This window comes from Leptopilina boulardi, unplaced genomic scaffold (genome assembly GCF_019393585.1).
Source record: "Leptopilina boulardi isolate dan_hultmark-lab unplaced genomic scaffold, ZJU_Lbou_2.1 LbouV2_224, whole genome shotgun sequence".
Taxonomy (NCBI): domain Eukaryota; kingdom Metazoa; phylum Arthropoda; class Insecta; order Hymenoptera; family Figitidae; genus Leptopilina; species Leptopilina boulardi.
Genome location: NW_026137779.1, coordinates 3,005,362 through 3,027,599, shown reverse-complemented (window position 1 = coordinate 3,027,599; position 22,238 = coordinate 3,005,362). Strand labels below are relative to the sequence as shown.

Here is a 22,238-nt window from a genome sequence, read left to right as displayed (position 1 = left end):
AATACTATTGGCCAGGCCAGCCAATTAAATAAAACGGAATAAGCCAAACCGCGTGGTTTAATGACTCAACATATAGTACTTGAACCGTGGAGTGTAGTGGCCACGGACGTAATGGGCCCATTCCCTAAAAGCTCGAGAGGATTCGAATACCTAATTGTATTCCAAGACCTGTTTACTAAATGGGTGGAGTTGGCCCCACTTAAATCAGCGAATGCAAACACTGTTATTAACTCGTTTCGTGAACTTGTTATAAACCGCTGGGGTACTCCCCAGGTGTTGCACAGTGACAGCGGCACAGAATATAATAATAACGCGATAAAAGAATTAACCACCGCTTATCATATCCACCACTCGTTCAACCCATTATACCACCCACAAGCGAACCCAGTCGAGAGGACCAATCGAGTCCTCAAGACAATGATTGGTTCATTTATCGGCGATAACCACCGTAATTGGGACATTTTCATCTGCGACTTTCGTTTTGAATATAATACAGCGCTTCACAATACAAATCGAGTCACCCCGGCGTTCCTCAATATGGTGAGAGAACCCGTCCCATTAATATCGTTTTGTCGGCTTGTGGAGGGGGGAGTCGAGTTGTCACCTCCTGACGTCAATGAGTGGACAACTCGAATGTCTAGATTGAAAGACCTGAGAGAAAATATAATTAAAAACAAAGACAAAGCTTTTCTCCGTCAGGCTAAATACTATAACCGCCGTTATCGGGACTAACGTTTTGAAATCGGAGACTTGGTTAAGAAACCACTCCACGTCCTCTCAAATAAACGCGACAATATAGCAAGCAAGTTGGCCCCTGCATTTCATGGCCCCTTTATGGTAGTCAAAGTCATATCTTCAAATATTTATGAACTGGCGTCATTAGAAGGTCGTCTCGCAGGGAGATATCACGCATCTCACCTTCAACCGTATCATGCGGAAGACATTAGTAGCGATTCGAATGACTCGGAAGGAGGTGTAGGTAGTACACCAAAGAAATAAGACTTTAACTTTTCTTTGACAGAGGAAATATTATTGCGTCCAAGACAACACTTGGATGTGGCGGATCCTGACGTGGATCCAGATGTGTTGGTGGCTGCACGCCACCTACTTACCTGAGGGCGATTCCAATCCCAGGCCTCCCTTTTTACAGAGGATGATGGGATTCCTTTTAGCAACGGCGCTAAGTAGCGCATTGCATTAATTAGCACTAAAAAATTAATTTTTTTTTACAGACTTATTGTATATGATAATCAAGATCAACTCCCGTTTGAATTTTGTCAAAAAAATTAATTAGTGGCGTGTAAGATAAAAAACAAAGTCTATCGGCGCTACGAGTTAGCGAATTGGTCAAGATTTTGTTCCAAATCGCTACGGTGTAATCGCTTCGGAGCGTAGCGCAAAGTCACTAGCTATAACACAAATTCAAATTCAAAAAATCAAAATTTTTTTTAGTTTTCGTTACCATAATTATTTAAGATGGCGGTAAAAATTGTTTACAATGTATCCAAGGGTTATAAAAGGGTTAAAATAAAGTGGTTAACCCCTTGCCTGTTGAAAAGGCAAATTATTATTTCTCAAATGAGACTTGAGATTTGTCTCAATTGACGAGTTTTAAGTCACAATTGAGACAAATCTCAAGTCTTAATTAAGACAATTCTCAATTGAGACATGAGACTAGTCGCAATTGAGACTTGAGACTCGTGTCAATTGAGACATGAGACTTGTTGCAATTGAGACATGAGACTAGTCGCAATTGAGACTTGAGACTTCTCTCAATTGAGACATAAGACTCGTCTCAATTGAGACATGAGACTAGTCGCAATTGAGACTTAGGACTCGTCTCAATTGAGACATGAGACTTGTCGCAATTGAGGCTTGAGACTTCTCTCAATTGAGACATGAGACTCGTCGACACCCAACAACCACCTGTTGGGATCTCCTAGATGTTGTTGATTACCCTAGCAACGGTTGCTATGGAAACGGTTACCATAGCAACCGTTGTTATGGAGGTGGTTTAAAATAAATGTTTATGTTAAGCATGGAGATGATTGTTCGTTTTTTAGGGTTTCGTGGCCCATGGCCGAAAGCCTTATAGTTTCACTTTGGCGTCCGTCTGTCCGTAGTATAAACCCATTAGTTAACATGCCCCTATAATTGACATGTCCCAGTAGTTGACCTGTCTCAGTAATTGACATGTCCCAATAGTTGAAATGTCCCAATAGTTGACATGTCCCAATAGTTGACATGTCCCTATAGTTGACATGTCTCAGTAGTTGACATGTCCCTATAGTTGACATGTCTCTATAGTTGACATGTCCAAGAGTTGACATGTCCCTATAGTTGACATGTCTCTATAGTTGACATGTCCAAGAGTTGACATGTCTTAATAGAGGACATTATCGAATGGACATTTTACCTAATGTTTTTGTTTGTGAATCAAAAAAGATAAATGATAGAAGAAAGAACTCCACTCCACAGCCACTCTTTCTTTTTTCTTGACATGTCTTAGTTGACATGTCTTAATAGTGGACATTAAATTTAAAGCGCCACGAAACCCTAGATGTAGGCGCAATTGCGCCTAGTTCTTTTCCTATTTTTTTAAATTGTAATATAAGCCGCGAAACCCTGTGATAGAGGCGCTATGCGCTTGCTTCTCTTATATTTTTAAAATTCAAAATGGCGGATCCAATACGGCAGACGAGATTTTGAAAATTTAATGCATTTAGCTTGAAAATCGTTACTTGGGGGTTTTCGGGTGCGCTGATTACGAATTTTAGGTCCGTTTTTCAAAATTTAAAATAACGGATCCAATGTGGCAAAAATTTTTTTAAATTTATTGAATTTGATTAAAACTTGTCACTTGGGGGATTTCTGAGTTGCTGATTACGAATACGAGGTCCGTTTTGCAAAATTCAAAATGGTTGACTCAATACGGCGGACGATTTTTTTAAAAGGGAGAATTCACAAATGATGTCACGCTCTGGGAGGAGGGTTCTTCACCAAACGTGACAAAATATGACATGGGAAGGCAGGGGTCATCTTAAGTGTGACATCACTTTTATAAAGATTGCTAACTGAAAAATAAAAATGGCTTAAATGGTAATACATTGTATTAAATATTCATTTTTTTTATTATCCCTAAAAAAATTAAAATAAAAAATTAGGGGGAGTCATGAAATGTGACGTCCATTGAGGGGGTAGGGGTTTACTTGTATGTGACAGAGCGTGACAGGAGGGGGGTAGGGGTAAGAAATCTCGAAAAATTGCGTGACATCATTTGTGAACGCTCCAAAAGTTGATCCAATTTGCTTGAAAATCGTAACTCGGGGATTTTCAGGGTCGCTGATTCTAAATCCGGGGTCCATTTTTAAAAATTCAAAATGTTTTTTCTGACAATAATAATGTTAAAATAAAATTTTTTTTTGTACTGTACTGTGTTGTGTTGTGTTGTGTTGTACTACCCTGTTTTTAAGTTGTTCTTTAATTAGAAGAATCCGTAGCGTAGCTAAGCGAAGCGTAGCGTAGCACTACTTAGCGCCGTTGCTAAACGGAATCCCATCTGGAAAGTATCCGCCAAGCTATTGGTCGGGCTCAGCCCCTTAAATTGACGCCGGAGGAGGAACGGTACCTTCCGAGGGTTGAAAGTCTGGAGCCAATTCCCGATCAAGCAGCGGGGGTAGATCCCGTTGCCCCAGTACCAACAAATAAATGGACCCTGCACGTTGTAGTGCCGCAGTACTCTCAAGCCAGGAAGGCTAAATTCTGGGTGGCCGATAAGGCCCGTTAAATGAATATAAAATGTTGTTAAGAACCAAATTTGGGTGATAAATTATCTGACGGAAGTGACTCCTTGGGGAGAGCTCATCGGTTCGCCACGCCCCCCTTCCTTGGCTCACCCTTGGCAGGAGGGAGTTTTAACGCGGCATTTTATTGCCTGCGTTCAATATAAATAAATAGTATTATTTTAAAGTCAAATTAACGCCAGAGCGGGAATCACACTTAATTTCACTTACAATTCTATCACTTTTACTTTACCTTTATTTCCATAAAATTCCATAATTTCGCTAATGGGCGAACCGTCAGATTATTGTTCACCGGTTAGAATAAACTAAGAGTTAAACTAACACTTTTCTTTACTTTACATAAAATGACACTCGGGGTTAAGTCCCCGATTTCACAATTCTCGGGTCGATCATCGACTTAAACATCCTTGAAGGAAGACATCAAGGGAACCCAGCAAACACTGTTACATGTCAGTTATAGAGCTGTTACAAATTTTTTAAGAACATGTTCTGTAACTTGTTAAGAACCTGTGAGTCACTGGTTACGCAAAATGTCATACTCAGCGGATATGTAAGATTATGTAACAGATCTAAAACATGGTTACAAATGTATTTGTAACAGTTCTGGAACTGTTTTGTAATAACTATAAAATGGTATATAATTACTATTGCAAGATTATTACCTAAAAATACATGCAAAATATTTTTTATTCTTAATAAAAATATTAAAACTTGATGTAATAGAAAAAGGAAACTCTAAAATAAACATAGTTAGAACAGTGCCAAATTTCAAATGTTCTATAACAAGATCGCTCCACAGGCTAATACTCTAACCATTCCGCTACCCTCGCATGGGGATATAAATACAAAATTGATTTGATAACTTGAGACTGAGGAGGATTTAAAAACTGTATTGCTTATATAAAGAAAAAAAAACAAAACTATGTGATATATAAAAATTTTAGAGTTTTTAAATGTAACTACATACTTAAGTAAAATGAACTATTTATTTATTAATTCCATAGAAAATAGTTAAGGTACTTATGAACACTTCAAAATTTTTAATCTCAGGTACAAATATATTCCAGGAATGAACTTCATTAAAATTTTAGAACAGTTACATATCATTGTTCCGATATATTTCTAGATATGTGATGGAACATTAGTTACAGAAAATTTGTGACTGTAATGTTATAGAAATGTTATGTAACACTGTTGCAGAATTGTTCCGATTTGTAGGTACAAATGTCAACCAGAATTAATGTGCAACAAAATTTTAAAACAGCTACATAAAATTTTTTAGATACAGTTCTAGAACTATGTTGGAACGTCAGTTACAGATCATTTGTGATGATTGTGTTACAAAAATGTTACATTACATTGTTACTGAACTGTGAAGTTAGCATAATATAGAACAGATCGATAACTCCCTTGTAACAATGTTCTAGAATTCTGTTACAATAAGGTTATATAACAGATTCATAACCAGATTGTAACAAATGTTCTATAAAACTGGGTCCTTACTGTTATATAACATTTATAGAACGTGTTTGCTGGGAAGTATTTTCTGGCATATATAATTGGATGTGAGTCCCAATTATTCAACATTGCCAGGAAAACGAAGATCCACTTTTAATAACAGAGACCTGTCAAAACACTGGTCATCGCCATCTTCCAGACACATGTTATTGTGCAGCGTCCCTATCGGCGATTTATCGAACTTTCTTTCGACCGTCGATAATTAATGAAGTTACTATCTGACGCGCATCGATTACCATTTGTGGATCTTTTGTAACTCGGGCGAGACTTACCATGTAGACGATGTGTGACGAACGGTCGCGATCACGCTGACGAACAGTCATTTTATTCATTCTCGTTTTGGCGTTCGCAACAAAGGCAGTAGTCCCTATAGTTACGTATTAAAATTTGTGGTGCCAAGTGCAATTTAAATTATTAAAAAGAACATGAGACGAGGACTGTTAAGAGGGCGTCGGCGTATCTCCGGTGAGTCTCTCGTCCATTAAGTGTTAACTTTCGGCGGATTTGATCGCCTGAGAGGTTAATTTATAAAATTTTGTTCTCCGAAAATTTGTGTGTTTTCACAGGTCCCTTCAGGACATGTTTCAAATTATAATTAATGTGTTGTTTAAAAATTATTTTGGTGATTTTCCTTACCCACCCGCTCTCCTTGTTAACAGCTGGACTAGCATATTAAATTTATTAAATAATTGGTTTGGTTATTTTCCACAAAATAACCTGGCGTCTCGGGCAATAAATTAAAATAAACCAAATATAGCGGGTATTTTGCTTAAATCCACCATTAAATTAATTAATTAACATTAAAAATTTCAGTAAATTCAAATAAATAAATAAAAATACACGTTATAATATATACATACGACTTATTTAAATTCAGAATTTTGTCAATTACTTTATAAGAATTGGAATAGTTTTTACTTTGAATGTTTTAAATTATTGAATTTTATTTGAGTTTGATTAAAAAAATTTTATTATTATAATTATAGAATGTATCTAAACAATATTGAAAAGAACTTTTATAATTTTAAATTAATTTTTAAAGAAGTTTATTATAATGAATAAAATTAATTTTTAAAGAAGTTTATTAAAATGAATAAAATTAATTAATTTGTGATTGACTTGTTAGGTACAAATTATCATAATAAATTAATATTTATTCAATGTCTTAACTTCTTTAAAATATAAAATTTTTAATTTTATAATAATACTTTTCCTCATACAAGATTATTATGTTTAATGTATTTTACTATAAATTTATTCAAATTAATTATTTTCAGATTTTTTCAAAAAATAAAGAAATTTTTTTAGAACAGTGGCAATATGTTACAGATTTAAAGAGTATTATAGATATGTTGAACTATGTATCAGAGCTTTTACCTTGCGCAGAAAGCAATTTTGTAAGGTAAAAATAATGCTTGAATGTAAAATTTACAATTATAAATATTGTATAAGAATAAAAAAAATAAATTTTTTTAGATCTGTACAATGTCGTTGTTTTGTACTTCCCAAAAAAAATGGAACACTAGGAAAACAGCAGCAATTTTGTTTTCAATGTATGAAATCAAAAATTTCCCAAAATAAAAAATTAAAAAGAAATTATATGAATCTTAAACAGATTAATAATAATTTGTTAAGAGAAAAATTGATAGGAATAAATAAGAAAAATAAAAGACTGCAGGAGAAGCTAATTTTAATACTGATATAAGAAAAACAAATTTAACTTTGAAAGTATTAAGGCAATTGTATTTTAAAAATCTAATTTTCGTTCATTTTCATAAAAATTTATTTTGATATTTTCAATAAAATTTATTAAATTATTAGGTACAAAAGCTGAAAAAAAATATAGAATTATTGAGAGAAGAATGTTCAAAATCAGAAGAAGACATTTTGAACAAACGTTTTGCCCATCTATCTGAAAATGAACAGAATACTGGCCGAGCTATACTTTCAGCTTCAAAAGTAAAAAATTCTAGAGGAAGAAGGTACCAACTGCAGTGGATTTATAAATGCATCGTTCATCGCATTTAGAGTAAAAAAAAAATTTTACCTTTATCGTCTCTCCAAACTTTAGACAGATATACGAAGTTCATGAAAAGTCAATATGGCTTTCAAAGTAATGTTTTTTCTGGAATTAAAGAAAAAACAAAACACATGAAATCTGATGAACTTCACGGTAAATAAATTTTACGTATTTTTTATTAAACATTACACAGCCCCACAAAAAAAAGTGTCGTGCGCGGCAGACCAGACTAGTCATTTCCTATGTATTTTGACGCGCTGAACACGAATCCGAAGTCCGTTTTGCTCCATCACGTCAGGATTTTTTTCTAACCTCCAAAAACCTGTCGGATTTTGAGAGGTAGGCTATTTTTTTTAAAATTGATGGATTTACTTCAAAATTGGTATTTGGGGGTTTTTTGGGTCGCTGCTGACGAATTTGAAGTTAGATTTTCAAAATTCAAAATGGCGGCTCCAATATGGCGGACGAATTTTGTAAAAATTGATGGATTTACTTCAAACTTGGTATCTAGGGGTTTTTTGGGTCGCTGATTACGAATCTAAAGTTAGATTTTCAAAATTTAAAATGGCGGCTCCAATATGGCGGACGAATTTTGTAAAAACTGATAGATTTACTTCAAACTTGGTATCTAGGGGTTTTTTGGGTCGCTGATTACGAATCTGAAGTTAGATTTTCAAAACTAGAAATGGAAATTCTTATATACATAAGTAAAGTATTCACGTCTTTTTATGGTAGCGCACACTTTTGTCCTCAAAGGATCTGTGTAATGGTTTTCTTTTCAAATTGGTGCCTCCAGGTATAATATCCCTTTTCAGCATCCAACAGTAGTCGGCCATCATATTTATATCCCATCTTCCTTGATAACGACGCTCAAATTCTTTCAGATCTTGATGGAATCGTTCTCCTTGTTCTTCACTGTAATCTCCAAAATTTTCAGGGAATTGATCCCGATGCGTGTCTAAGTAATGCAACTTTATGCTCATTAAGCATCCTAACTTACCAAAGTTTTTAATCATATCACTAACTATTTGCTCCCAATTTTCACTCTTGTGATTACCCAGAAAATTTTCGACAACTGCTTTGAAAAAAAAAATCCTGACGTGATGGAGCAAAACGGACTTCGGATTCGTGTTCAGCGCGTCAAAATACATAGGAAATGACTAGTATGGTCTGCCGCGCACGACACTTTTTTTTGTGGGGCTGTGTTATTAAATGAAGAAATTTTGAAAATAAAGAACAAAATATAAATCCTCTTTTTATTATTAAATAAAAAAAATTATTTCTTATTCAAATTTAACAAATTAATAAATTTACCATATTCACTATACTACTTTAAATTATATCATGTTTATAACAGAATAATATAAAAATAATGTTATTAATTTTCACCTCAAAATTTGCAGGATGTTTGTTAATTGATGAAATGCAATTAACAAAATCTATTCATTTCAATAGAACATCATTAAAAATGGAGGGATTTACGAATCTGGGTGATCATACTCCAGAGCATCAAAAAGGTGAAGCTGGAGATCACGCTCTGGTCATAATGTTTCAGCCATTTAAAGGAAAATGGATTCAAACATTGGGGTGCTTTTTAAGCAAGAGAAGTGCGACGGGAACTGTCCTTCATAAAATAATTGTTGAAGCAATTATTTTAAATATGAAAATGCAGGACTTTACATTGATGTGGTTACGACAGATAAAGCGACCTGGAACCGTAATATGTGGAAGCAGTTTGGAATAACTGCTGAAAATATAAGTGTACAACATATTTGCGACCCACATAGAAGGCTCTGGTTTATCTCAGATTTTCCTCATCTAATAAAGTGCATAAGAAATTTTTTTATTAAACATGGTCTGCGTGAAGGAATTTGGGTATATAATTACTTTAAAAAATAATAACTATTTTTAACGACATTATAAAATTTTACTTACAATTTTCAGACACCCGATGGCATTGTAGCATTGCTTTTCTGGTACGCACTTTTAGAAGTGGAAAATCCAGAATGTTACAATGTCAAAGTTAATTTTAAATTAACTAAAGATCATTTAGAACCGAAGTTCTTTCAAAAAATGAATGTTGCTCTAGCCTTCCAGGTAAATGTTCAGTATAAAGTATACGCAAGTGAAACTTTGTTCCACCTCGTATGATAACTGAGAAAAAATCCAAATTCATTCTACTAAATTATTATAAAATTGTATCATTTCAGTTTTTTAGTGTAGCTGATGTTTTTTAAGTCTTCAAAAATAAACATTCGGAATTAGAAGACTGTGAACCGGCTATACAATTTTGCAAAATTAATACACCTTTTCATTAATTATAAAAAAATATGATGGTTTTTTATGTCTTAAAATACAATCGAACAAGTGGTTCCTTCTCATGTTGTTCTCCATTTTATATAATTATGAATATTTATTTACAGTTTACTTAAATATACAAATTTTTTTTAGATTGTTAAAGATTTCATAAAATATTTGGAAGAATGGCAGCTTCATGCTAAAATAGAGAATTACAATTTCTTATCTGAAAGTTCGTTCTACGGCTTGACAGTGACGCTGAAAGCGACTTTAGAAATTTGTAATTATCTCACAAGCTAATGTGGGTTCTCCCTCCTGATGACATCTCGTTTAAATCAAGATTCATTAGAAGTAAATACATTTATTTTAAATAGTATGTTTTTACAGTTTATTTTACTTCTATATATATATGTATATATATATTTTTAGAGATTTTTTGGCATGATGCGCGATGCTTGAAGTTCTAATGACCATCCTGAAGCGCAATTATTTATTCAAATGTATCGCCTTATTTCCACCTACTCTTTAATTCAACCACCAAAAGGGTCAAATATTAAAAGTGATGAAATTTTTGAAGTTTTATTAAAAATTAAAGATATTGAGAATGAAGAAGAAAGAAAGGAGCAGTGGGAAGCTCAAATTGATACAATTCTCGATCCTGGTTGTCAATCGGATGCTTTGACTGAAGCTACTGCTATACTTGAAGACCATAGGTATACAGAATCAGAAGCTTCTAAATTTGCAAATTCTTACATAGCTGGATATATAGCTAGAAAAGCATCCAGTAGATTTGCTAAATTTATTGAGAATAAAAAAAATTTATTGCAATGAATGTAAGACGAGTTTGGTATTATCTAAAGATGTTAATATTCCTGAACGATATAAATTAATTTCTGTAAGGACAAAAGGATACCTCCTGTATCCTTCATTGCATCTTTGTTCTTTAATTGACCATTTAGAACAAATAGTCATGGAAGTTGTTGGAGACGCAAAGGTTGAAGCTGACATTTTATTTGACATTACTAAAAAATTAGAAGAATTGACAATAATACCATATGTTGGATGTTAAAAACATTTTAAACAATTGACACATACTATCACAACATTTTACCTCACGACGCGAATGTTTTTTATTTCCAAACAATGGAATAAAAACAATAAAGATAGATTAAAAACAAAAGAGAAAAGAAAGTTATCAAAGATAACTAGTCAGAATGTTGACAAAGAACCCGCAGTACATATCAAAAAAAGCAAATACTAAAAAATAAATACGGCTTTTAAAATTAATAAACAAATAAAAATTTAATACAAAGATATAAAAAAATATACAATAATTTCATGTTTTATATTTTTTATCACTTTAAGTACAATACGAATTTATTAAAAAAATATTTTTTTCAATAAATCATAAATATCTCATTCTTCCCTTCTTATTTTTTTATTCTAAGGATACATTAAATAATGTATATAAAATTTCATAACAGAATTCAAATAATTATGTATTATAACTTGAAAAATATTCATTTTTATTATGAAATTTAAAAATAGTTTAATATATATAAAAATGTTACATTAAGAGTGTTCGACGGTCTGGTAAACTTTTAAACTAACACACTCTAACCTTATGTACATGTGAGGGGCCCCTTGAGATTTTATCAAAAATATACGGCACTGATAGGGAAAATGTCACTGTTTTAAGAAATGCAAATGTTTGAATAATTGTAGAAAAAAATGTAGAGCATTTTGAAAAAATCGGCGAACTTACCTTAATGTGGAATATATTAAACTGCTTGTGTGTTAAATTTGGTTTAATTTAATTTAGAAATGTTTCTTCAAAACTGGAAATACTAAAAAGAAATTTACGAGTTGAAATAAAAATGGCTGTAATTTGTCCAGTTCATTGTTTTTATTACCATGCGGGTGCGAGATATGAGGCGCACGCGAGTTGGTTACCATTGTGGTTGTGAGTGTTGTTATGATTCGACGGTGAGAGTGCAGCACTGTGAAATGGACAAGTGTCAAAATATGTGAAACGCATGAAAAATAAATTGAACCGGTGTTTGATCTTCAGGAAGATGTCTGGTAAGTACGAATTTATATTTATTTATATATATGTAATTTGTAAATAACAGAAAAATTTTTCCTAAAACAATGTTGTGAATTTTAATTGTTGTTTTTATTATTATTACTTTGTTTTAAAAAATCTATTACATGATTAATCGCATGAGCAAGTATTTTTATTTTTTGAGGAAAGATTTTTCTTGTCAAAATATAAAGAATTAGTTTATATTTGAAAAATTGTTTGTTTGTCGTTAGGATATTCTTATAAGTCTGTTTTTTTCAAATGAAAATGTATGTTTTTTATTTTTCATAATATGTTTTTGTCTGTTCTAATTTAATTATTGTCTGGTTTGTATATTTTGCCACGTGCTTTTTGTGTGAATTTCGCCTTTTTTTTATTTATTTCTTTTTTTTCATCATTAAATTTCTATGTTTTAATTTTATATTGAATTTTGGTTATTTAATAAACACCTTATTATAATCAAAATGACATTTTTAGATTTATTAATAATTTTTTTATTTGTCAACAGCAAGAAGAAGCAAATGTGGTGATCGTTGTGCAGGCGCGAGAGAGCCGAAGCCTACAAAAATGCTGTCGAAGCTGAAAAAGGTACATATAATTTATAACAACACAGAATAATCATAATAATAATTTTTATTATAGCAAAGGTGAGATGTCAGTTTTTAATTTTCAATATTAAAAATTAAATGATATGAATAATATCATTTGCTTCTTTCGACAGGAAACTCCTGTCGTTATATAGTGTCCAGTTGAAATATTAGTATAGATGTTAATGTTTTTAATTGTATAATACTATATTGTATAATACTACAATTTAAAAAATCCAAAAAAATTAACATCTATACTAATTTTTATTATATATATTACAAAGTACAATGTTTTGTCAATTATTAGATAACCAACGTGCAAAAGAAAATGGTGGAGAATTTTTGTATTTTTTTAAATGTATAGTTATCTGCTTTTCAATAAAAAGTGAAAATTTTTCAATTACAATGAAATTTCATGAAATCCATTTTTTAATTTTTAAGAAATTTTTCTTACTAGATCAGACATTTGAAAAAAAGTTATAGGTACTGCCCTTTGAGAAATAAAAATAGTTTTCTAAATTATAACTTTTGGGTGAAAAAATGTTTTAAAAAAAGTTATAATCTAAAAAATTATTTATTTGTGAAGACTTAAATTATAAAACTGCTTTGTCATATAGCCATAATAAGAATATATAAAAAATGCAAATTTTGCTTACTGTAGATTATTATAACTTTACTTTATATATATATATATATTATATTATCATCATATATAACGTTACTATTTTCAGATGATGTTGATGTGGTCGTAAATCCTCTTTTTAAGAAGAAACAAAAGGAAAAACGTCATAGTTAAAAATGCCTTATATTTTATATTTATCAGGAATGTTAACTAAAAAATTTATTCAGAATCTACAAACGCAAATGATTATTTTGTGATAAAAAGTCAGAAAGTTTAATTAAAAGCTAAATAACTTTTTAGAATTTCTATTTAAACTGAAGAACTTTTTGTTTCAAAAATTAATTAATTTTTTTTAAATTGGAGACGTAGTTGTTTTTGTTATTTTATTGTATTAATGTGTTGGTTTCTGACAAAATAATACAAAAAATTAATATGGTCTATACTAATATTCTGCATTATTTTGTCAGAAACTAGTATATTTATACGATTAAATAACAGAACAATAACGATGTTCTTAGTTTAAAATACATTATATTGATTTTTAAAACGTAAAGTCTTTCAGTGTAAGACAAAGTTTATCATCATAATAAATAAAACGTTTTTTATTATCTTTAAGAACTTTAATATTTGAATACCTTTCATTATTTTAATATTAAATATTTTTTATAAAAAGGTAATATGAATGTAGGTTAAGATTTCTGAAACGAATTACTAAAAATTTTCAAAGAAAATTAATTTTTAGAGTAAAATCATGAAAATTAGCCTCTGAAAATCAATAGACAAAGAATGTTAAAGTTATTCTGATTCTTAGTCATTCTTAGAGTAAGTATGTAATTTACAATAACTTGAAAATTTTCCAAAGAACGTGAAGAACACTGTTTTTATAAATTTGTTATAAATAAAATTTATAAAATAAAAATTTTGTGCCACGCATTATTTTTCAAATCGAAAAATCTCTTTTTTGTTTTCAAATTGGTCAATTGAAACCCGAGAGTAAAATTCTTTCATTTTAACAGTAATTAATAACTTTTGCAAAATCATTTTTTTAGACTTATAATTTCAGAAACTTATTTTGATCACATAAGGGGTAGGAAAACAATTTTACTTTGAAAATAAAATTTTTTAATTTTCTAGCCAGTTTTCAAAAATTTCATCTTCAATAAAAATTTTTTTTATTTGCTCAATTTAAGTGTATATATATATATATATATATATATATATATATATATAATAAATCATGTTCCTTATGTCAAGACGAATCGATTGGTATATATAAAGCATAGATTTGATTTAAATTAAAAAAAATTAATAAAAAATCAAAAATTCACATTTTAGCTAAAATCTTTTGTCATTATATAAATTTAATTAAATGTAAAATATTTATTATTTACTTACTTACTTACAATTTAATAGGAATATCAAAAGAAATTACAAATTTTTACTTTAAAAATATAAAATAATTTATTTCATTTATTATTTTTTATTTATTAGGGATGGTGAAAATGCAGAGCCTGCATCGAAAAAAAAATATATAGAAGAAAGAGATGTGTTGCAAAGAGGAAGAGGATCAGGAAATAAAAGAGGAGATATGAGGGAAAAGGAAAAAAGTTTAGCAAATGAAAGAGGACTTACGGAACAAAGAGGAAATGATGGACAAAGAAGAACAGGATCAGAAAATGAAAGAGAAAATACTGTCCAAAAAAGGAAAGAATCAGAACATGTGAGAGAAGATGTAGGACAAAAAAGAACAGGATATAAAAGAGGGGATGTGGGGCAACGGGATAAAGTAACAGGATATGGAAGAGGAGGTGTAGGACAAAGGGAAAGAGGAAATGTGGGACAAAGAGGAAGAGAAACAGGATATAGAAGAGAAGATATGAGACAAAGGGAAAGGGAGAGAGGATATGAAAGAGAAGATGTCGGACAAAGAGGGAAAGAATCAGGATATGGTAAAGGAGATATGAGATTAAAGAGTATAGAGGTAGATAATAGAAGAGGTGGTGGACAAAGTAGTAGAGGTAATGGAATGAACAGGGACGGGGGGGTGAAATATAAAACAGGGCATAATAAATTATATAACGTGTAAAAATGTTTTTATAACTAAAATAATAATTAATAAAATTTTAATAAAGTTAAGAAATAAAATTGTAAAATAAAATAAAATTTTTATTTTTGACCGTAAATATTCCTTTTTTCGCATAGTTGCATCTATATATAGTATAGAATTTAAAAATGAATTATAGAAAATGTTTTGAAGAAATAGGACAGCAATAATTGTAGTTTATGATTTTCAAGGATTATATAAATAAATTGTTAATTTGTAATTGTAAAACTGAACATTTTTCAGTGAAGAAAATGAAATTTTTATATTACAAAGAACTAAAAACTTTTACATGTTAAAAAAAATAAAAATTTTCATATTTTGAAAAACTGAAAAAATTTCCTGATTAAGGAAATAGACAAAAAATTTGTAAGTTAAAGAAGTTAAAAATGTAACATTTTAATTTTAACAAAAGATATTAGCTATTTAATGTTACAATTTTTTGTTTTTACAATGGTAACACAACAATTGGAGTTGCCTCGACAATTGGTTCCTTTACTCTATAATATGATTTTAAATATTTAGGACACCCTATACACAAATGTTTTCATCACTCTCCGGCACGCGTGGTTTTGTACAGTTGGTTTGTATGTCTTCCTAAACTATCAAAGCAAGGGTCGAAGATTCTTGAACACTTGCCGTTAATCCTGACCTGCACAATAAAACAGGTAACAGAAACGAGAAAAGTAAATTACCTATTATTTGAAATTCTTTATTATCAATACCGTATAAGAAGAGGTAATGATTATGATAATAAAATGATTTTTAAATTTCTTGGTAAAATTAATAATAAATAATTAATTGTGATTGTAATTTATTATTTTCTTCATAAAAGTAACTACTAGAAAAAAATTTTTATGTAAAATTATTTATTCTCTTTATATAACTTTATTATAATTAATTTACTTTTTTCTCTTTTAATATCTATATAATTATTTAATGTTTCGTAATTTTATTATTAACCCTCCGTTAGTCGCATCAAATTTTTTTCGCGGTCGGTCGCAGTTCAGGAAACTCCTCATCTTCACAATTCAGTAATATGATCTCGTAAAATTAAAATTTTTGTTGTCAGTTTAGATTGGAGATTATATACTTTTAATTTAGAGGTAAATTAAAATTTCTTATTATTTATTATGAAAATAAAAAATTATTAAAAAGTAAAATTGACCGATCGCGGTTGGCTGCATGGTGAGAAGATTGCTCACTATAATTCAAAAATTCATGACATTTGTTACTTTTAAATTGAATGACATGAAAATAATGCAACCAAAAAATATTAAAAACTATTTAAATATATAAAAGAAAATGTTTATGAAATATACTGAAATTATGAATTTTTATTATTATATATTTGAAGAGAAATTGAAAAAATATGAAGTGGGTGAGGAGTTTTCTCACCATGTAATTGACGGAGGATTAATAATATCATCGCATTTCTCAAATTATTTTACGTGTTATAACATTATTTTGAAAGAAACGGTAGTTTATTAAATATTTTTAACAATGATAATGTTACACAAATTATAACAATTATTTTATAGTTCTTGAAAAAAAATATTCTCAATTTTATTTTTTTTCTCCTTTGTGAAACATACGAAAATGAGATAAGTAAAACAAATTTGACAAATTTACGTTTATTTATATTTTTTAAAAATATTTTTAAAATATTAAATTTGATAGGATGATTTCAAAAATAGTAATGTAGGTAAAGAAGATTACCATATTAAAAAGATTATAATTCTAAGCGGCAGGGGGTAATTTTTTTGTTACTGTTGCAAATAGTGTGATCAGATCCATTTTTTCGAGATTTATACGTTGCAATATTATTGAAAATGGAAAATGAGAATAATGTAAAAACTACTTCTACCCAAGTCTTATCATTTATTTCCAAACGAAAGTCTAAAAGACGTAAAATGGCAAGAATGACTTAAGTAATTTCTATAATGTTTATTAAAAACTTTATGAGGTTAGGTTAAAAAAACGACATTTGATATATTTATTTCTTCTAAAGTTATATTAGACATAAAAAAATTACAGTTGAACAAAATTGACAAAAAAATTTGGTATCTTATTAAAATATTGCAATTTTTCACGTGTTGATTCTCACTCTTTATATATATATATATATATATATATAAAACATTGCATAAAAGTTATTTATTTCGGTTTCTAGTAAAGATAAAAAAGTAAACAACGGCTTATTTTAAAGCTTATATCCTCTAATTTAACAATATCCAAAAAAAGTATTGAGAATAAAACTTCTTTATTGTCTAATTGCATTTCTAAATGGACAAAATTTTCCATTTTTTAGTCAATTTCATTCTAATACATTTTGTATAGAAATCACTTTTAATACGCATATTTTGAAATTTTATTGTGATAATTTTTAACAAAGGTATGGTCAATTATTTTAAAAAAACATCCCTTTTTTAATTCTTAAAAACTTAAGAACGGTTAGTTTTTGAAAAAACAATTATCAGGTAAAATAGTCCTTTTTATATATAAAATTAGCCAGAGAAATATTTAACAATTTAAATCATATGTTAAAAAAAGTTTTTCCAAACAATTGTTAAATATTTGTTTGGTAATTCTATAAATAACAACAAAATATAATCTGATAATTTTTTTTTTCAAAAACCAACCGTTCTTAATTTTTTAAAAATTAAAAAACGGGTGCTTTTTTAAACCAAATGACTATTCATTTGTTAAAAATTATCGCAAAGAAATTTCAACATACGCGTATTAAAAGTGATAAAATTAGCTTTCAAATGCGTTGCTTGAAATTAACGTGTGATAATTTGTTTAAAATATACATTAGATTGAAATTGACAATAAAAATAGAAAATTTTATTTATTTAGAAATAAAATTGAACAATAAGAAAATTTTTTTCAATCCACTTTTTGAATTTTTTCAAAGCAGGGGATCGTAAAAATGTTTTTAGCAATGCAGAGAAAATTAATACAAGTAGAAAAGCGATTATTTTTTCATAACAACGTTTTGTTGACAGATTTTTTAATAAAAAATTTTTAAAATTAATTTTGGACACAGAATTGTTAATTAGTGACCTAATCCCCCAAAAACATTATTTGAATTTCATCAATCAAAAATTGTGCTAATCCAAGTGAAGAATAATAGGGTAAAGCACGTATCAACTATCTCTCTAAAAATTGTATCAACCGTCCCTTAGGTACATTTTATTACAATTTATTACTTTGTTAAAATACTTTTCACTAGATTTGAATACTTTTGATCATAAAAAACCAATGTGTACATGAAAACTGAAAATTTTTCCTGTTGGACCCCTTCTTTTGTATCAAACGTCCTGAGTTTCCCCTAGTAGTTACCCGAGTAGAAATATAGGCCCTGTTTTAAAGACAGAGCTACCAAATAGAACCTACTTTCATACTGTAAAACCTTTAGCACCTTTTTAACATCCATTTAGCCCTGAAAGTCGAACTTGGTTCCCAAGATATGTAAACTAGATCCTACTTTCATTCTTTTTAATCTATAAGACCCTACTTTAAATCTTTTTATTCTAAATTTATAAAATCTACCAGAACCTATTTTCAATCTTTTAATTGTACATTTATAAATTGACTCCATTTAAATTTTCAAAACCCTACATTCAATCTTTGTACTCTTTTCGTTTCATTCAATTGCAATTATTTATAATATATTAATAATTTTAATGAATATATGAAGGGTAGAATGACAAAAGGGGTCAAGCGCCAATTCACTGTTTTTACAGGAAGTAAAAAAAAAAAAAAATTTTGCAGGTCATTTAAAAAAAAACTGAGAAAACCGTTACGATATATTAGTATGTTTTAATAAATAAACAACAATTTGTTGAAATAAACCTACATATTAACGATAAAATTAAAAAAAACTGTGGTTCCTTGAGGTTATATCAACTGCGCACATTTTCTTTAACCATTAATTATAAAAAAAATATACAGTTTAAAGAAAAACTGGAAAATTAGTTTCTTTCTATGGAATCGACGAAATGAATAGAAAAAAAAATTCCTTTAAAAAATTGTTTGTTTTCAAGAAAATTACGAATTAATTGCTTGCTTTGGAATTGAGCAATACTTTCATCTTTAAATTCAATTGTTCACTTAGTATAACCATAAAAATATTTAAAAATTAATAACAAAATGATTTTAAAATTGTTTAAAATTGAAAATACATTATTATTATTATTAATTTTATTAATTAAAATATTATTAAAATAAAATTAAAATAAAATATTAAAATAAAACCTAAAAAAATAATATTTTTTTTTTATTTTGATAATATTATTGACTCATCACTTTCTTTTGTTTTTCAATCAGGTTGCAATAAAGTAAATTTGAGGCTATTTTATTAATTTAATTTTTATTAAAAACTGATTTAAATACGCAATAAAAAAGGAAATCCTTCTACAGAAATGTGTAAATGAATTTTCTTGATTTTTTTATGCAAAAACCTCATTTTCGATAAATTGGCGCTTGACCCCTTTTGTCATTCTACCCTTCATATCTTTGAAGAAATTAAATATATAATTATATTTAGTAATTATACATCATTTTATATTATTTTTCATAGCTAATAACATCAGAAATTAAAAAATTATTGTTCAACTTGTAACGTAGCGTTACATCATTTTTCAAAACGAAGGATTTCGGAAAAACAATCAAAGTATTGAAGCCATTGGAGCGAATCACTTTTTATAAAATAAATTTTTAAAAACTAATTTTCGAACCCAAGTGTAAAGGTAAAATATTTTTTATTTATTGAAATCTATTTTTAAAAACAATAAAACCAAAAAATTAATTTTATTGTTTTAAAAAATAGATTTCGATAAATAAAAAATATTTTATCATCACACTTGGGTTCAAAAATTAGTTTCTAAAAAGTTTTTAAAAAATTGATTCGCTCCAAAGACTTTAATGCATTGATTATCTCTCCGAAATTTTCTTATTTGAAAAATGACGTAACGATACATAACAAGCAAGACTACCTTATAGAATCAGTAGGTTGAAAGTAGGTTACACGAGGATTCAATATATAAGGTTTAGGAGCATGAAAGTAGAGTTCACGAAGTGTAAAACTAGACCCTACTTTAACGCTTTAAATGGAAAATTGGGAAATTTATGCTATCTTTTGGAGTGTAGAAAATTTATCTGGCGCTGACGTGCTGCTAGCTAGAATGTCCATTTTTCACTCTAGTAGCTGTTTAGAAAGTCTAGACTGCGGCTGAACAGAAGTGTAACGATAGGGCACGCTAGACTGTGAATAGATAAGCTAGATAGACAGAGTGACTTGTCGCTGGTCCGCTGCTAGTCAGAAATTTAATAAGCTAGCTGCTACTACTACAAAACGTGAATGACTATAAATTTAGACACAGTTTTTAATGGTACATGCACATCTTAAAGAATAATCAGTTAAAAATTTGGGTGAACGGTGGATATGATCATTAATATTATTATTTCTGAACGCTAACTAAGTGCTTTAATTAAAACAATAAAAAAATGTTAAAAAGAATCGCCATGAAGATATACAAATTGTTATAAGCTTTAGTATAGACTTCATTTGTTTTTCAATGTGAATTATGAATTCTTGACAAATAATATTTTGCAAACGTTTTTTAATTTAAATTCTTTCATCTTTTAAGAATAAATGGTTCACTCAAAAAAATTGTAGTTCCTGGATATATTTCTAAAATATATACCCATAAATAAAATGTGAGCTTGCAATTTAAAAATTTATATAATTAAATCGTAAGATTCCGTAGATTCGCCCATGTTTATACAAAAAATTGAAGCCGCCTGAAAATAAATTATTTAAACAAATTTTAAAAATTAAAAAGTCGTGGCTTTGAGAAGTCGTAATCTTAATGAGTCAATGTTTTAAAGAATTGACTACTGTCATAATCAAAGTATAAATCCTACACTGAGGAAACAATCTATTTAACTTTAAAGGAATCCTTTTATCTTAAGCTGATTTTCCTTTTAATATTTATTTGAAAGGAATTACTTTTAGGAGAAAAGGAAAGTCTTTTAAAGTATATCCTTTAACTATTAAAAGAATTTAGTTTACTATTAAAATGAAACGTTTTTAAAACAAAAATAAATAAATAGATTAAGTTTTAATTAATTATTCATTAGCATTATTAACAATTAATTAATTGTCATTATATATTAATTTAAAATAAATAATAAAATTATTAATTTAAATTGGTTACAATTATTAATTATTTATATTTCATATTATTATTAAGTAGTACTTAAATAATTTTTTAAATAAAACTCAAAATTTTCGAAAAAATAAAATTCTGTAATAAAAATGATAAACGAATAAAAATTTTTTATGTAATTTAATCATAATAAAATATGAAAGTATTTATTTAACTTTTTATTTGAAATTATTATTTTCCTATGTTTAAAACCCGAACAAAAACGATGAAAAGAAAATTTTTTAGGTTTTTATTCATTTTCGCAAGTCGTAAAACATTTAATATATCAATTTATATAAAATGACAATCCTTTTGTCATAAAAGGATTTCATTTAAAAAAAAAGAAATCTTTTTTTCTTTAAATTTTTTTTGTTTTGTCAATAAAAGTCTAACATTTTTAAATTTAAAAGATTCCTTTAACAATAAAACTAATTCTCTTAACCATTAAAGGAATCGATTTAAAAGGAAATTAGTTTTATGTTTAATAGATCATTTTTCTCAGTGTAGATGCTAAAATCCTGACTATAAACGATACTATTTTGGAATAATTTTAGAGTAGTCTGGAATCAGGACAAAATTTTAACTAGAAACTATATCACTGTTATTGAATACTCAAAATCAAGAATTATTTCCCTTGTCGATTTTTTCCAACTGTATTATGTATTTATGTAAACCTTTTTATATAAACTTATTATTGTATAATATATATATATTATTATTGTATACTTTTAATCACATAGTGCCGCAAGAACAAAGAAGAAAAACCTCTGTTCTATAATGTTAGACAATCAGGACGAAATGAATGAACGAGCAAAGTTGAACAACAGTTTTTCTTCAGCGAATGATTGTTGTGAAACTAAAGATAAGGTAGTCTTTTGTTTTGATGAGTGGATGGCGGAATTGAAGGAGTAAAGAATTCTGATTTCAAAAAATTAGAATTTAAAAATCAGAAATTGGATAAAGAGAGTGAAGAAAAAGAAGAAGAGAAGAG

At 28.6% G+C, this 22,238-nt stretch overlaps 2 protein-coding genes across 2 annotated transcripts; both read left to right on the top strand.

Annotated features, from left to right (window-relative positions):
• The first annotated feature begins 7,148 nt into the window (after window positions 1-7,148).
• LOC127279868 (uncharacterized) lies at window positions 7,149-9,116 on the top strand. Its single transcript, XM_051302514.1, has 2 exons — window positions 7,149-7,494; window positions 8,745-9,116. Exons 1-2 carry the CDS (start codon window positions 7,410-7,412, stop codon window positions 9,083-9,085), a joined length of 426 nt encoding a protein of 141 aa, XP_051158471.1. The 5' UTR covers window positions 7,149-7,409; the 3' UTR covers window positions 9,086-9,116.
• A 2,041-nt stretch (window positions 9,117-11,157) lies between these two features.
• LOC127279867 (octapeptide-repeat protein T2-like) lies at window positions 11,158-15,196 on the top strand. Its single transcript, XM_051302512.1, has 3 exons — window positions 11,158-11,721; window positions 12,231-12,310; window positions 14,423-15,196. Exon 3 carries the CDS (start codon window positions 14,520-14,522, stop codon window positions 15,015-15,017), a length of 498 nt encoding a protein of 165 aa, XP_051158469.1. The 5' UTR covers window positions 11,158-11,721; window positions 12,231-12,310; window positions 14,423-14,519; the 3' UTR covers window positions 15,018-15,196.
• Window positions 15,197-22,238: the final 7,042 nt, after the last annotated feature.